Source organism: Manis pentadactyla, chromosome 4 (assembly GCF_030020395.1).
Source record: "Manis pentadactyla isolate mManPen7 chromosome 4, mManPen7.hap1, whole genome shotgun sequence".
Classification (NCBI taxonomy): domain Eukaryota; kingdom Metazoa; phylum Chordata; class Mammalia; order Pholidota; family Manidae; genus Manis; species Manis pentadactyla.
In genome coordinates this window covers 46,179,931-46,195,139 of record NC_080022.1, presented here as the reverse complement: position 1 = coordinate 46,195,139, position 15,209 = coordinate 46,179,931, and the positions used below count along the sequence as shown (strand labels likewise).

At 38.4% G+C, this 15,209-nt stretch overlaps 1 protein-coding gene across 8 annotated transcripts in view; it reads left to right on the top strand.

Annotated features, from left to right (window-relative positions):
- The window catches only part of FYB2 (FYN binding protein 2), a 129,562-nt gene that overhangs the window by 48,411 nt on the left and 65,942 nt on the right, over window positions 1-15,209 (top strand). For all 8 annotated transcript variants that reach the window (XR_008997015.1, XR_008997016.1, XR_008997018.1 and 5 more), the window contains exon 5: window positions 5,605-5,705. Coding sequence is in view for 4 of the 8 variants with exons in the window: in XM_057500239.1 (XP_057356222.1) it covers window positions 5,605-5,705 (101 nt within the window). In the remaining 4 variants the exon portion in view is untranslated. The remainder of the gene's footprint in view (window positions 1-5,604; window positions 5,706-15,209) is intronic.

The window sequence follows — 15,209 nt, the reverse complement described above, 5'->3', positions numbered from 1 at the left end:
GGACACTGTGTGGCCAGTCAAGTTTAAACATAAAATTGACCATCTGTCATCATAGTTTTGTTGCCCTTTCTGAAAACACCTCTGCAGGCCTCCAGATGTGTTCCAAATAGGAAGCCTGTCCTTCAAGCCAGAGCCTCAGGACAAGCAAATAAGCCTCTTTCACAGAAAGACTGGGGTTGTATCGGTCTGCTGTAGATGCAGTTCCCGGGGGGTGCTAGTCTGCCAAGGACTGACTCTCACTGCTAGGGTTCCATGGGACCCAGGAACGCAAGCCCCCCTGATCGCCAGAGTTAGGTGATTAAGGGGCATCCCCCGAGAGGCAGGCACAAAAACCAGGGCTCCAGATGTAAATATTGGGGTACCCAGCGCATGTAAAAGCTCCCCTTCTCAAGATACAGGTGCTCTAAGGCACAGTGAGGGAGAACATGAAGACAGCACCTTCCCTCTGAGGTTTCCAGGAGGGATTACAGTCGGCCCCTATAGGGTACCAAAATTATTTCTTGAAAGTACTGTAATTTCTGTCCTCCAATTTAATATTACTAGCACACTTTTGTGGAATGCCTATGTGCAGAGAGCAAATATTTCATTCAATATCTAAAATATACTTTTAAATTAGATTTTATTATTACTGTTTTATAGAGTAGGAAACTGAGGATAAAGGTATTTATCTAATAGTTTATAGTTAGAAAATAGAAGAGCTAGAATTCAAATTCAAATCTGTCTGACCTCAAGCTCCAAGTCTGTCTATAATTCTCTGATGCCTCCCAACAATGTCTGTAGTCCTGGAGACAGACAATAGACAAATAATTTAATAAATGTGGAAACAAAGGAATTGAGGCATTGATACATTTAAATCAGAGTTATTAAAACAGAGTTATTTGTTCCCTGCAGTCCCAAGTTCTTTATATTGACCCACACTGTATTAAATCAAGGCAGGACTCAGGTCTGATTTTAATGGACCAGAAAGAAGAAAAAGACATTATTGGGTAGCAAAAAGGGAGATTTGAATACATCTATAATACTTTTTTTCCCTTTTAACATTAATCCTGGGACAGTCTCTCTGTAGAGACAATTTGATCTGAAAGATGCCTTTTTTTTTTCTTTTTACATTTGGTTGGAACTCTTTCCAGTCATCTGAAGTCAGGTATTTATTCATTTCTGACAGAAGTGGGACAAGAAATTGATTAGACATCTTCTCTCAATTTTTCCATAAATTGTTTCTTATTAATAAAGTTAATTTACCATAGACTTGGTGAGATTGTTAGACTACTGGAGCATGAGATACATGACATCGTCTATAATTTAAGAAAATTTCTCTCGATCAATTCATGAAGGGAGAAGGAAAGAAAATAGGGGAGAAATTACTGATGCATTAGAGTTAGTCATTTTTCCTTTTCAGCAAAGTAAACTATTCATACATCCTTTGAAATATTACAGAGAATATGATTTAAAAGAAAACCCTGAAAATGCCCAAAACGGTAAAAAGAAGGAAATCAATTGGGTGGAATGTGCTTATGATATAATAAAAAATGGGTCAGGGTGGGGTTGGGGAGAAAAAAGAGAACTCCAGCTTTTTCTTTGTCTATCAACAACTATACAAATACACCTGTAAATGGAGTGAATCAGGAAGAAAAAGTACTAAGACCTCACTTGAGTTAAGGTGGGAGGGTTATGAGTAATTTTTGTTCTTTCTCCTACCCACATTCAGCATGATGTAGGGGTTTTCCATTTGTTAGGGATACGGGAGCGAAACCGTGTCACTCCCCAGCCGCATTTCTCTTCTCTTCTTCCAGAGGCAACTCCTATTATCAATCTAGCAGTGTATCCATTTAGTGTGTTCCTTAAACTACAAACTCGTATCTGTTAAAGTACAGTATTTTACATTTTTGTATAAATGGCATCTTATCTCATTCTTTAACATTTTTCAAAGCTGTGTTTTCATATTTAGATTTTCAGAAATCTAAGAAAATGTTATCTCTTTGCTAATAAATTTGAAAATTAAGGGAAAATTGGCAAATTTGTAGAGAAATAAAAAATTATCGCAGCAACTAAAGAAGAACTAGAAAGACTGGCAGGCCAATAAACCATTAAGGGGCTTGAACCAATAGTACACACAGCTGCTCTCCCCTTTACCTACCTTCACATTTACCTCACCTCTCTACTTTTCCTGTACCAAGTATTTTTGGTGTGTTGGCGCAAGTCTAGTTTATTCATTGTAACTGCATATTGTATATATTTAATCAATATCAGCGTTTTCATACAATTGTTCTGTATTCCCTTACTGAGGGACATTTAGGTTGTTTCAAGTTTTCACCCTTTTATATGATGCTGCAGTAATCATCCTCATATATTTCCAGGTGAATATAAGCAAGTTTCTCTAGATTTTCCCTTAGATGTAGGATTGCCAAACAATAGTAATTAACTCCAGTTTTACTAGATATTGAGAAATTGTCCTCCAAAATAGTTGTGCCAATGTATACTCCCAAACCAGTATAGAGTTCCAGTTTTTCTATATTCTTGCCAAATAAGGTATTACTTCAAACTTTGGAGTGATGGGTGTAAACTAAATTCTCGTTGTCTTCACCCCATTTCCCTGTTTACTATGAGGTTGTCAAATTACGTCTTCAAGCTATTCAACTTTTCTCTTCTGTGATGTCTATCATATCCTTTTATCCAATTTCCTATGAGTTTGTCTTTTCCCTGTTGCAGAATTTCCCAATAGTTAGGCATTAACTCTTTGTTATACTTTAGGATGAAGTATGATATTTGTTGGAGATTAATCTAAGGGAGTTTATGTGGAATACTTTTTTGCATCTATTAAAATAATATTTTGTCTTTTATTGCTTTAGTGTAATTGATTGCAGTAATAGATTTTCTGATGTTGAGCCATCTTTGAAGTCTTGGAATAAATTTTAGTCTTTCTTCAGTTTTTCTAGTATTTTATTTAGTGACTTTGCACTAAAATCTCTTAAGTGACGTTGGGCTATATTTTTAGTTTTGGTGCCTGTGGTTTTCATATCAAAATCAAACTGTTTTTCTTTAAAAAAGTAGGATAGTTTTTCTCTTTTTTTATCCTCTGAAACTGTTCATTAAAACTTGGCTGTAAAATTATTTGGTAGAGGAAAAGTAGAGAGGTGAGGTAAGTGTGAAGGTGGGGTAAAGGGGAGAGTGGCTGTGTGTACTGGCCTGCCAGTCTTTTTAATTCTTCTTTAGTTGATGTGATAATTTTGTATTTCTCTACAAATTTGCCAATTTTCCCTTAACTTTCAAATTTATTAGCAAAGAGATGCTCATAACATTTTCTTAGATTTCTGAAAATCTAAAACTATCTCTGTTCTGTGTCCTTTCTTATCCATAATTTGTGTGTGCCTTCTCTCGATCAGTCATGCTAAAATATGGTTTAATATTAATAAATCTTCCTAAACTTTCTTTTGGTTAATATTTGGTTTTCAGATCTTTTTCCATTTATTATACAAATAAAAGCTTTAGCTTTTCTTTTGCTTTTTGGCAGCATTATCTAGCTTTTTAAAATATCCATTCTATTTTATTTGAGTAGGTCAAGTTATGTGCATTTATTGTGATTCTTGATATATTTGGACTTTTTTCCCATTCTACTTTGTTTTGAATTTATTGTGAAATTTTGTTACATGCATATTTTCCTTCCTTTCCTGCTTTTTAATATTTTCTCACTGTATATTCTATTAGTTGAGAAGTTATTCTATGAATTAAAATCTCTCTCCTGCTCCTAAATGATATAAAGATCTGACAATAATTCCCATAGCCCTCTCCCACCATCTTCCATATTATTAATATTTATTCCATCTTATTCTTAAATTTCTACAAATTAATCATTTTTACAGTCAATATTTTTGATCACCATTGTTTCTTATGTCCTATTTCATTCCAGTTCAGTTTCTTTTGACTGAAATACTCCACTGTGATGTACTGCAGCAAGGATCAATAAGTGCACATACTTGTGTTCTGGAAACATCTTTGTTTCTCCCTCACCCTTAATGATGATTTAGCTGGAAGAGAATTTTATATTGATAGATAATCATTCCTCAGTGCTTTAAAATACTGTCCACAATCTCCACCATCTTTTGTTGCTAATAAAAGTCCATTGCCAGTCTGCAGTTCCTTAGTAGGTAATCTATCTTTTCACTCACATAGCTTTTACATTTTTTCTTTGACTTATGCTAATTTATTACAAACTGTGAAAGTGTGGATTTATCATTACTTCTTATTATTGAAGCTGCTTCAACAGAAGGATGCATGTCCCTTTACAATTTTAGAAAAGTCTCGGCTAATATCATTTGAATATTGACTCCTTTTCATCATCCTCATTCTTTTTTCCTTTTAGAATCCCTAATACATGTATGTTGGACCTTCTCATTCTACCCTCCCTACTGTTAACTTCTCCTTTAATATTTTCCATCTCTTAATCTCTCTGTGCTACATTCCAGGCAGCTCCCTCAGATCTAGCTAATTCACCAGAGCTCTCTTCTGCTTTGTGTAGTCACTTCTCAATTTCTACATTAAATTTTTATTTCAAGAACTGTGTTTTGGATTTCTATTACTCCTTTCTCCTGTCCCTAAATCAACATGTTCTCCGCTCACACACTTTGGTTTTAACCTAATGGCTTCTATCCCTTACTTATTTCTTACTATTTTATAGTAAGTAACTTATATTTCTTACTTATATTTAATAAGTAAGAAAAAACATATTTATTTTAAAGTCACTTTCATGTCCTTTTATTAAGTAATTCTCCCATTAGTTATATCTTCTGACCAGCTGTGGTGGCTCACCTACGGGTGTGGTTTGCAGTTTTTGATTATAAGCTTGTTCTGAGTGGGAATCATTTCCTTTGGAAACCGTAGGTGCTGTTGGTTGTGGAAGCGTCTTCACAGAACGATTTCATTATTTGCTTCACAAGGGAGTTTGGATATCAAGTATGTGTTTTGGCTTTGGGTCTCTGAAATACACAGATAGTATGCATTTAGAACCCACACCTGTACTTTGGTGCTAGGATTTCAAGTTTCTGATTTGTCACGGATAATGCTTTTAGCTCAGTGGCCACAAACACCAAGCTTCCCAGCTCATTCTCTGGGAAAGCGCACAGATACTTTTTAGAATTTGCTTCACAGATAGGATGGCATGCGGTGACTCTGGACTTCATGCTGACAGCTCTGTTCCAGCTTCCCATTCAGATGAGCCCTGGGGCCTGGCTTAGCTTCTGACTCAGACATTAAATCCCCAGCCACCCAGTCACTGAGAGCTCTCTATCTGGTCCTGATCTCCCTTTGAGCCCCTTGGCTGCAGTTCTCACACCTTTAGTTGTGAGTTTTTCTGTATGTCTGGCACCTGGAGATTTTACTTTGGTTTCCAAGTGAGTTATATGTTCTTTGTATAAATCTTTGCATCATTATGTTTCATCCAGAATTCCTATGTGTTTTGATTAGGGGTGATATGCCTTCCACATCTGTTTAGATCATAGTGGCTGGACACACTTGTATTTTCTAATGAGGAAAAAAGTACAAAAAGTTTTAAGATATGTTTACAGAAATGTTTTATGTTAAATAACCTTTTTTCTCCATGCTTCTTAGCATTGAATTTGAAGAACCACATAATTATGAGGCTACAATTTCATATCCGAGGCACTCTGGCACCTCCATTAACCTGTGCGCCGTGAAGGAAATTGCTGATTGTAAGTCTGCTAAGCCAATTAATATTGTAACTCTGTGTGGAATGAAAATGTGTCAAAAATGGTATTTTCCCTCTAGCTAACTCTAAGCTTAAAAATTCACAGGCACGCTACTCTACCCTCTCATTTCTTTTTTCTCCTTGTCTGGTCTCTTAAAAATAGAATTAAGTCCAGCCAGGCATCAGTGCTATCTCACATCCTGTACTGCTGGCTTCTCCCGACCGCTTCTGTTCTCTCCTTCACCAGCCTACTCACATGCTTTGCCTTTTGTAGATATGTGGGGGGCAGGGGGGTGGAAATCAAGATATATTGATTCATTTTTCTGCCTTCTCCTCCTATAGAAACTTCATCTCTGTCTGTGGTCTTTCTTGAAGTTCCCTAGCAACTCCATGTGTGGTGAGGGAGATAACAGAATATGAGAATTAGGTCCCTGTGTTTAACCTGAATAGGAGCAGAGAATTCATTTAATGGATCTGACCACTGGTTCAGAGCTAAGTCTCCCTGCCTCTGGTATTGCTGACAAAGCTCAGACCTTTCTTTGAAAACAAAGTCAGGTAAGATGAAGCAGGGACTTACAGCATTTCTACAAGTTTCTATGTCTTTTTTCTGCCTATAGGATCACTAATTCTCTATAAAAGGCCTAAGTATTAATAAATTACTAAATAAACACTAGAATTTACTAAGCCTATACTATGGGCCACAGTTCTTATACATCCCTGGAGGTAGGCCAATTTTATTAATCCATTTTTAGAGACAGCAAATTGAAGATCAGAGACACAGAGTTGTACAAAGTCACACAAGTAATATGTGGTAGAGCTATAATGTAAAACCAGCTCAGGCCTCTAAGATCCATGCTCTTTGCATAGCTTTGTGCTGCTTCTCATTCAAGGATGTTTTGCTTCCCTGGAAGGAGGGTTGGGGTTGGATCGTAAGCAGCCAAGGCTTTGAGAGAGTCAGTCATTTGCCTGGGAATATGTACTTAAGAAGTTTGTGGAGTAAGAGTCAGGATCCCTTGAGATTTCTCTTCCTTCCTTCAAGAAATAAGGGATTGAAGAACTACTGGAAAAACTCTCTCTCTCCTAGACTAGGGTATGAAATTCTCCCATATGGCTTATAAAACACTAGGCATGAGAAGAACAGTTCCTCCTCCGTCACCACCTAAGGCAATACTGCTCCATACTTGGCATGTCTGGCCCCCTGCATTAAAGCACAGCTTCTCAAATTCTAATATTCAAGTGAATTGCCAGGGAATCTTGTTAAAATGCAGATTTTGGTTCAGTAGCTCTGGGATTGGGCCCATGATTCTTCATTTCTCACAAGTTGCATGTTGTGCTGATGCTATTGGCATCAGAGCACACACCGAATAGAAGGCTCTGCACCCCATTTAGACAAATTCCAACTTCTGCACCCCATTTAGACAAATTCCAACTGCATGCCTTTCTGCAAGCAAAGGACTCAAAGAGCCAGATGGATGCTCCAATCAGAGTCTGCACCTTCTCTCTCTGGACCACATGAGAATCCCAGAATGCTTTCCTTCCAAGCAGCCCTCCAAGATCCTCCCTGGGTCACTTCCATAGGTCCTTCCTCCTTGGTACAGACTAGACTGCAGGGAGAGCAATTCATGGGGGGTAATGTCGATGGGGTGCAGGGTGGAGCTGGGGGTTGAAAATGGGAAGCTGCACCAGAGGCCTGCATTTGTTCTCTCCAGACCACAGATGTTCCAGGAGGGCCTGCCAAGAGGTTGTTTGAGGGACCAAAGAAGGAACCACTAATCCAGGCTCTCTCTAATATTTCAATGAGGGATTCTTCAAGTACTTCATGGGCAGTGCTGTTAAAGAGGCAACTGTTTATAACTAAAAAGAGAAAGGGCTCAGAAAATAAGCTGCTGATGCAATTGAGAGGTAACAGAGCCTGGGACAATAGAAAGGGAAGGTTGGAGATGGGCAGGGGAGGCTCCCCGGCCAGAGAAAGCATACCCTCGTGGGCAGTAGGAATTAGGAACAGACCTGCCAGGGCTGAAGAAGCTAAGGAGCTATGGCATGGGATCAGAAAGATTCTGTTATATTTCCCCACCCTTTCCTTGTCCCTCTCTAAAGAGCTAAGATATACCCTACAGAAAAAAGAAAGGGAAGAAGTAGACTACTTTACACCAAGTTTGTGTTTCTTTGACTCTTCCTGGTGTTTTCCATCCTATTTGCATCATTTACTGGATGAATGACATCTGAACTTCAGTTTCTTCACAAAATTGGCATAATATCACTGTGTGGAACTTTTCTGAGTATTTGATAAAATAATATATTTGAAGTCAAGTGGAATTCTGCTTCTGGAAAGATGGAGCAGATGTACTTTTCTTTATTTCCCCTGCTAAGTACAACTAAAATCCGTGAACATTACATATAAAACAAACATAAGAAAATGAGAAGATTCTGAGTAGAAAGGTAGAAAGAAGGTAGACCAGCTTGGGACCATGGGACCCAAGGAAGGATAGGTGGTAGATTCTCTGGGTTTTATTCTTGCCTCATATAATCCATACTCACAGCTGAAGAAGCCAGCAATCTGGAAACACTAATGGGCAAGAACAGAAAGAGTTCCAACATAAACCTGCTCTTTATAGCTAAAGCATCAGGAAAGCAGCAGCCTAGAAAGATAGAAAGCCCTCTAAACAACTGTTCTACTCCTGCCAAACATCACACACATACACACACACACAAAACAACTGTGGCCCCACCCCACCAGCCAGTGCTGAGTGGGGAGCCTAGATATGCACACTCATCAGGCTGCAGTGATGCACCCAACCCTTCTGCTGAGGTCGTGTCAGAGAAGGACAGGTGGGGAACTGGGACTTACATCCCCGCCAGGGAGAAGAAAACTTCACCTACAGTGAAAGTGTGAAGATCTTGTGGGGAGCTTGCACTCTAATCCATGAGCAGTAACAAGGTGCTCTCTCCCTGCCCTATTGGAAAGGTGTCAGCGGAGGCCTAGTGGAAAGTCAGGACTTTCACAACCTCCCAACAGTAAGGAGGCCAAATAGGGAGCAATAACAAGGCACTCCTACCACTCCCAGCCAGGGTGTTATTAACAGAAGCCAAATGGGGAGCCAGAGCTGTCCAGCAGTGATGAGGGGGCCCTTCTCTTACCTGGACATCAGTAGGCCAAGAAGTGAGAAACCTAAATTTCTACCCCTCACCCTAGCAAATAAAAAGGCAGTCACACACACACACACACACACACACACACACACACACACACACACACACACACACACACACACACACACACACACACACACACACACACACACACACACACACCCCCACACACACACACACACCTGCTGCCAGGAAAAGTCAACTAACATATAAGGTTTAAATAATAGACACACACACACACACACCCCACACCCCTGCTGCCAGGAAAAGTCAACTAACACACACACACACACACACACACACACACACACCTGCTGCCAGGAAAAGTCAACTAACATATAAGGTTTAAATAATAGACACACACACACACACACCCCACACCCCTGCTGCCAGGAAAAGTCAACTAACACACAAGGTTTAAATAATAGCCAGAGTCTCATAACATAATACTCAAAATGTCCAGGTTTCAATAGAAAAATCACTCATCATACCAAGAACCAGGAAAGTCTCAACTTCAGTGAAAAGAGATGATCAATGGATTCCAACACTGAGATGACTGAAGTGCAAGAACTTTCTGAGAAAGACTTAAAAGCAACTATCACAAAAATTCTTCAATGAACAACTATGAACATGATTGACACATGAAAGAAAATAGTTTTACTGAAGAAATAGAATGTTTCTGCAAAAAAATGGAAAATATAAGGAAAAACCAAATGGGAATTTTAGCAGTGAATATTGCTAATCAGAAAAATAAGACATTCAGTGGATGGGCTCAACAGCAGAATGGAGGGAATAGAAGGATCAGTGAACCTGAAAAAAAAAAATAGTAGAAATTACCCAGTGGGAGCAACAAGGAGAAAATAGACTGGAAAATAATGAACTCACTTCAGGGACCTATGGGATCATAACAAAAGTCTTAAAAATTAGAGTACTGGAAAGAAAGGTGAAAGAGGATATTACTGAAAATGTACTTGAAGAAATTGTGACTGAAAACTTCACAAATTGAACAAAGATATAAAACAACAGATTCAAGACATTGAATAAACCCCAAACAGGATAAAGCCAATCCACACAAAGAAACATCAAAGTTCTGAAAAATAAACGAAAATCAAAAATATTGAAGAGTGAAGTGACACATTACATATAGGTGAAAAACAATTTGGATGACAGTGGGTTTCACATCAGAAACCATGATAGAAGGAAGTGGCACAACATTTTTCAAGTAGAAAAAGAACGGTCAACCCAGAATCCAGTAAAAATGTCCTTCAAGAAGGAAAGAGAAGTTAAGACATTCTCAGATGAAGGAAAACTAAGAACATTTGTCCCAGCAGATCTATCCTACAAGGGTAGCTGAATGTTTTCTAAACAGAAAGAAATGATCAAAGAAAGAACCTTGGAATGTCAGTTCAGGAGAAAAAAAAATGGAAAGAATACAAATATGAGTAAATGTGATACATTTTCCTTCTCTTCAGTTCCCTAAATTACTTTTGATAGTTCAAGCAAAAGATTCTTCACAACTCTGGTATAGTTCTAAATGTAAGTGAAGGACATATTTAAGAGAATTATAAATGGGACAATTAAGGAACATAAAAGGAAATAAGGGTTCTGTACTTCAAATGAACTGATAAAATGTCCACACTGGCAGACTGTGATACATATATATATATATATATATATATATAAATGCAATCCCTAGAGCAACCATGAAAAAAGCTATATAGGGAGATATTGTCAAAAACACAATAGATAATTTCTTAAATTCTGAAAAATTGTTCAAGTAGCCCATGAGAAGGCAGGAAATATAAAACAGAAGCAAAAAACAGAACAAAGAGAAAACAAAAAATAAAGGCCAAACTTAGGGCTTAACCCATCATTAATTACTTTGCATTAAAGTGAATTGCGATTAAAGATGGTGGCGTGAGAGGAGAGACAGAGGCTTCCTCCTAAAACTGGATACAATTAGAAAATATAGTTGGTACAACTAATCCTGAGAGAGCAACAGGAAAGAGGATGGTGCCAGACTGCACACACCTGGAGAAAAGAGCAGACCTCAGGGAACAGGGTAACGTACCAGGGCTGTGGCTCCCAGGGACCCAAGCCCTTCCCCCACCCCAGCTCACCGGCGGGAGGAAGAGAAATGGAGCAGAGAGGGAGTGGAAGGCTTGGGACTGCTGAATACCTAGATCTGGAGATCTGCGCTGGGAGCACGAACCTACATTTCATGGTGCTTTCATCATACTCTTCTGATTACGGGGTTGGAAAGCTGGGACAGGCAGAGTTCCTGGGGAGACTGGGATTCTGGTCACTTGTGGAAAGCAGGGATCCATATCCAGCTTCTCTGGGACAAAAGCTTATATCTAATCTGTGTGCTTGGCCCACTGGCTCAGGCAGTGGAGACAGGCACAGCAGCCGGGAGGTGGGGAACAGCTCTTTCCTACCCCCAGGCACCAATACCGCTCCCATGCGACCCCTGACATTGCTTTAGAGGTTGACCAGCTCCAGAATAGAGCTTCTGGACACTAGAGGGCGCCATATACAAATATGAAATGCCAAAGAAACCTGGTCCAGAGTAAAATTATTAATACAACTCCTGAGAAAGATTTAAATGATATGGACCTCGTGACTCTTCCTGAAAGGGAGTGCAAAATAAAAATCATCAACATGCTAATGGAGGTACAGAAAGACATCCAAGAACTCAGGAATGAATTCAGGGCAGAGATCCAATCGTTGAAGAGCACAATGGAGGGTATTAAAAGTAGGTTGGATATGGTGGAGGAGAAGATAAATAAAATAGAAACTAGAGAAGAGAAATACAAAGAAGCTGAGGCACAGAGAGAAAAAAGGATCTCTAAGAATGAAGAATATTGAGAGAACTGTGTGACCAATCTAAACGCAACAATATTTGCATTATAGGGATACCAGAAGAAGAAGAAGAGAGAGAAAGGGATAGAAAGTGTCTGTGAGGAGATAGTTACTGAAATCTCTCCCAGTCTGAGGAAGGAGATAGTCTCTCAGGCCAGGTGTACAGATATTCCAACACAAGGGACCCAAGGAAGACATCACCAAGACTGTAATTAAAATGGAAAAGATCAAGGGTAAGGACAGACTGTTAAAAGCAGCCAGAGACATAAATAAGATCACATACAAAGGAAAGCCCATCAGGCTAACATCAGACTTCTCAACAGAAACCTTACAGGCCAGAAGGGAGTGGCATGATGTATTTAATGCCATGAAGCAGAAGGGCCTGGAACCAAGATTACTTTATCCAGCAAGATTATCATTTAATTTGAAGGAGGGATTAAACAATTTCCAGATAAGCAAAAGCTGAGAGAATTTACCTCCCACAAACCATCTGTACAGTCTATTTTGGAGGGACTGCTATAGATGGAAGTGTTCCTAAGGTTGAATAGCTGTCACCAGAGGTAATAAAACCACAGTAAAGAAAGTAGAACAGCTAATTATGAAGCAAATGCAAAATTAAATTAACTATCCCCAAAGTCAATCAAGGGATAGACAAAAAGTACAGAATTTGATACCTAATATATAAAGAATGGAGGAGGAAGAAAAAGGAGGAGAAACAGAAAAGAACCTTTACATTGTGTTTGTAACAGCATACTAAGTGAGTTAAGTTAAGTTTCCATACATAGTAAGGAAATTAACCTTAACCATTGGTAACCACGAATCTAAAGCCTGAAATGGCAATAACTACATACCTATCGATAATCACCCTAAATGTAAATGGACTGAATGGAACAATCAAAAGACACAGAGTCACTGAATGGATAAAAAAACAAGACCCATCTATATACTGCTTACAAGAGACTCACCTCAAACCCAAAGACATGCATGGACGAAAAGTCAAGGGATGGAAAAAGATATTTCATACAAACAACAGGGAGAAAAAAGCAGGTGTTGCAGTACTAGTATCAGACAAAATAGACTTCAAAACAAAGTAACAAGAGATAAAGACGGACATTACATAATGATAAAGGGCTCAGTCCAACAAGAGGATATACCCATTATAAATATATATGCACCCAACACAACAGCACCAGCATATGAGTAACGAATACTAACAGAACTAAAGGAGGAAATAGACTGCAATGCATTCATTTTAGGAGACTTCAACACACCATTCACTCCAAAGGACAGATCCACCAGACAGAAAATAAGTAAGGACACAGAAGCACTGAACAACACACTAGAACAGATGGACCTAATAGACATCTATAGAACTCTACACCCAAAAGCAACAGGATACACATTCTTCTCAAGTGCACATGGAGCATTCTCCAGAATAGACTACATACTAGGCCACAAAAAGAGCCTCAGTAAATTCAAAAAGATTGAAATTCTACCAACCAACTTTTCAGACCACAAAGGTATAAAACTAGAACTAAATAGTACAAAGAAAGCAAAAGGGCCCAGAAACATATGGAGGCTTCACAACATGCTCCTAAATAATCAGTGGATCAATGACCAAATTAAAATAGAGTCAAGCAATGTATGTAAACAAATGACAACAACAACACAAAGCCCCAACTTCTGTGGGACACAGCAAAAGCAGTCTTAAGAGGAAAGTATATAGCAATCCAGGCATATTTGAAGAAGGAAGAACAAACCCAAATGAATAGTCTAACATCACAATTATCAAAATTGGAAAAAGAAGAACAAATGAGGCCTAAAGTTAGCAGAAGGAGGGGCATAATAAAGATCAGAGAGAAAGTAAACAAAATTGAGAAGAATAAAACAATAGAAAAAAATCAATGAAACCAAGAGCTGGTTCTTAGAAAAAATAAACAAAATAGATAAGCCTCTAGCCAGACTTATTAAGAGAAAAAGAGAATCAACACACATCAACAGAATCAGAAACACGAAAGGAAACATCATGATGGACCCCACAGAAATAAAAAGAATTATTAGAGACTACTATGAAAACCTATATGCTAACAAGCTGGAAAATGTAGAAGAAATAGACAACTTCCAAGAAAAATACAATCTTCCAACAGTGACCAAGGAAGGAACAGAAAATGTAAACAAACCAATTACCAGCAAAGAAATTGAAGTGGTAATCAAAAAACTACCCAAGAACAAAACCCCCAGGCCAGATGGATTTACCTTGGAATTTTATCAGACATACAGAGAAGATATAATAACCATTCTCCTTAAAGTTTTCCAAAAAATAGAAGAGGAGGGAATACTCCCAAACTCATTCTATGAAGCCAACATCACCTTAATACCAAAACCAGACAAAGACCCCACTAAAAAAGAAAATTACAGACCAATATCCCTGATGAACGTAGATGCAAAAATGCTCAACAAAATATTAGCAAACCAAATTCAAAAATATATCAAAAGGATCAAACACCATGACTAAGTGGGATTCATCCCAGGGATGCAAGGATAGTACAGTATTAGAAAATCCATCAGCATCATCCACCACATAAACAACAAGAAGGACAAAAACCACATGATCATCTGCATAGATGCTGAAAAAGCATTTGACAAAATTCAACATCCATTCATGATAAAAACTCTAAACAAAATGGGTATAGAGGGCAAGTACCTCAATATAATAAAGGCCATCTATGATAAACCCACAGCCAACATCATACTGAACAGCGAGAAGCTGAAAACTTTTCCTCTGAGATCAGGAACAAAACAGGGATACCCACTCCCCCCACTGTTATTCAGTACAGTACTGGAGGTCCTAGCCAGGGAAATTAGACAAAACAAAGAAATACAAGGAATCAAAATTGGTAAAGAAGAAGTTAAACTGTCACTATTTGCAGATGACATGATATTGTACATAAAAACCCTAAAGACTCCACTCCAAAGCTACTAGAAATGATATTGGAATACAGCAAAGTTGCAGGATACAAAATTAACACACAGAAATCTGTGACTTTCCTATACACTAACAATGAACTAATAGAAAGAGAAATCAGGAAAACAATTCCATTCACAATTGATTCAAAAAGAATAAAATACTTAGGAATAAACCTAACCAAGGAAGTGAAAGACCTATACCCTGAAAACTATAAGACACTTGTAAGAGAAATTAAAGAGGACACTAACAAATGGAAACTTATCCCATGCTCTTGCCTAAGAAGAATTAATATCATCAAAATGGCCATCCTGCCCAAAGCAATATACAGATTTGATGCAATCCCTATCAAATTACCAACAACATTCTTCAACGAACTGGAACAAATAGTTCAAAAATTCATATGGAAACACCAAAGACCCCGAATAGCCAAAGCAATCCTGTGAAGGAAGAATAAAGTGGGGGGGATCTCGCTCCCCAACTTCAAGCTCTACTACAAAGCCATAGTAATCAAGACAGTTTGGTACTGGC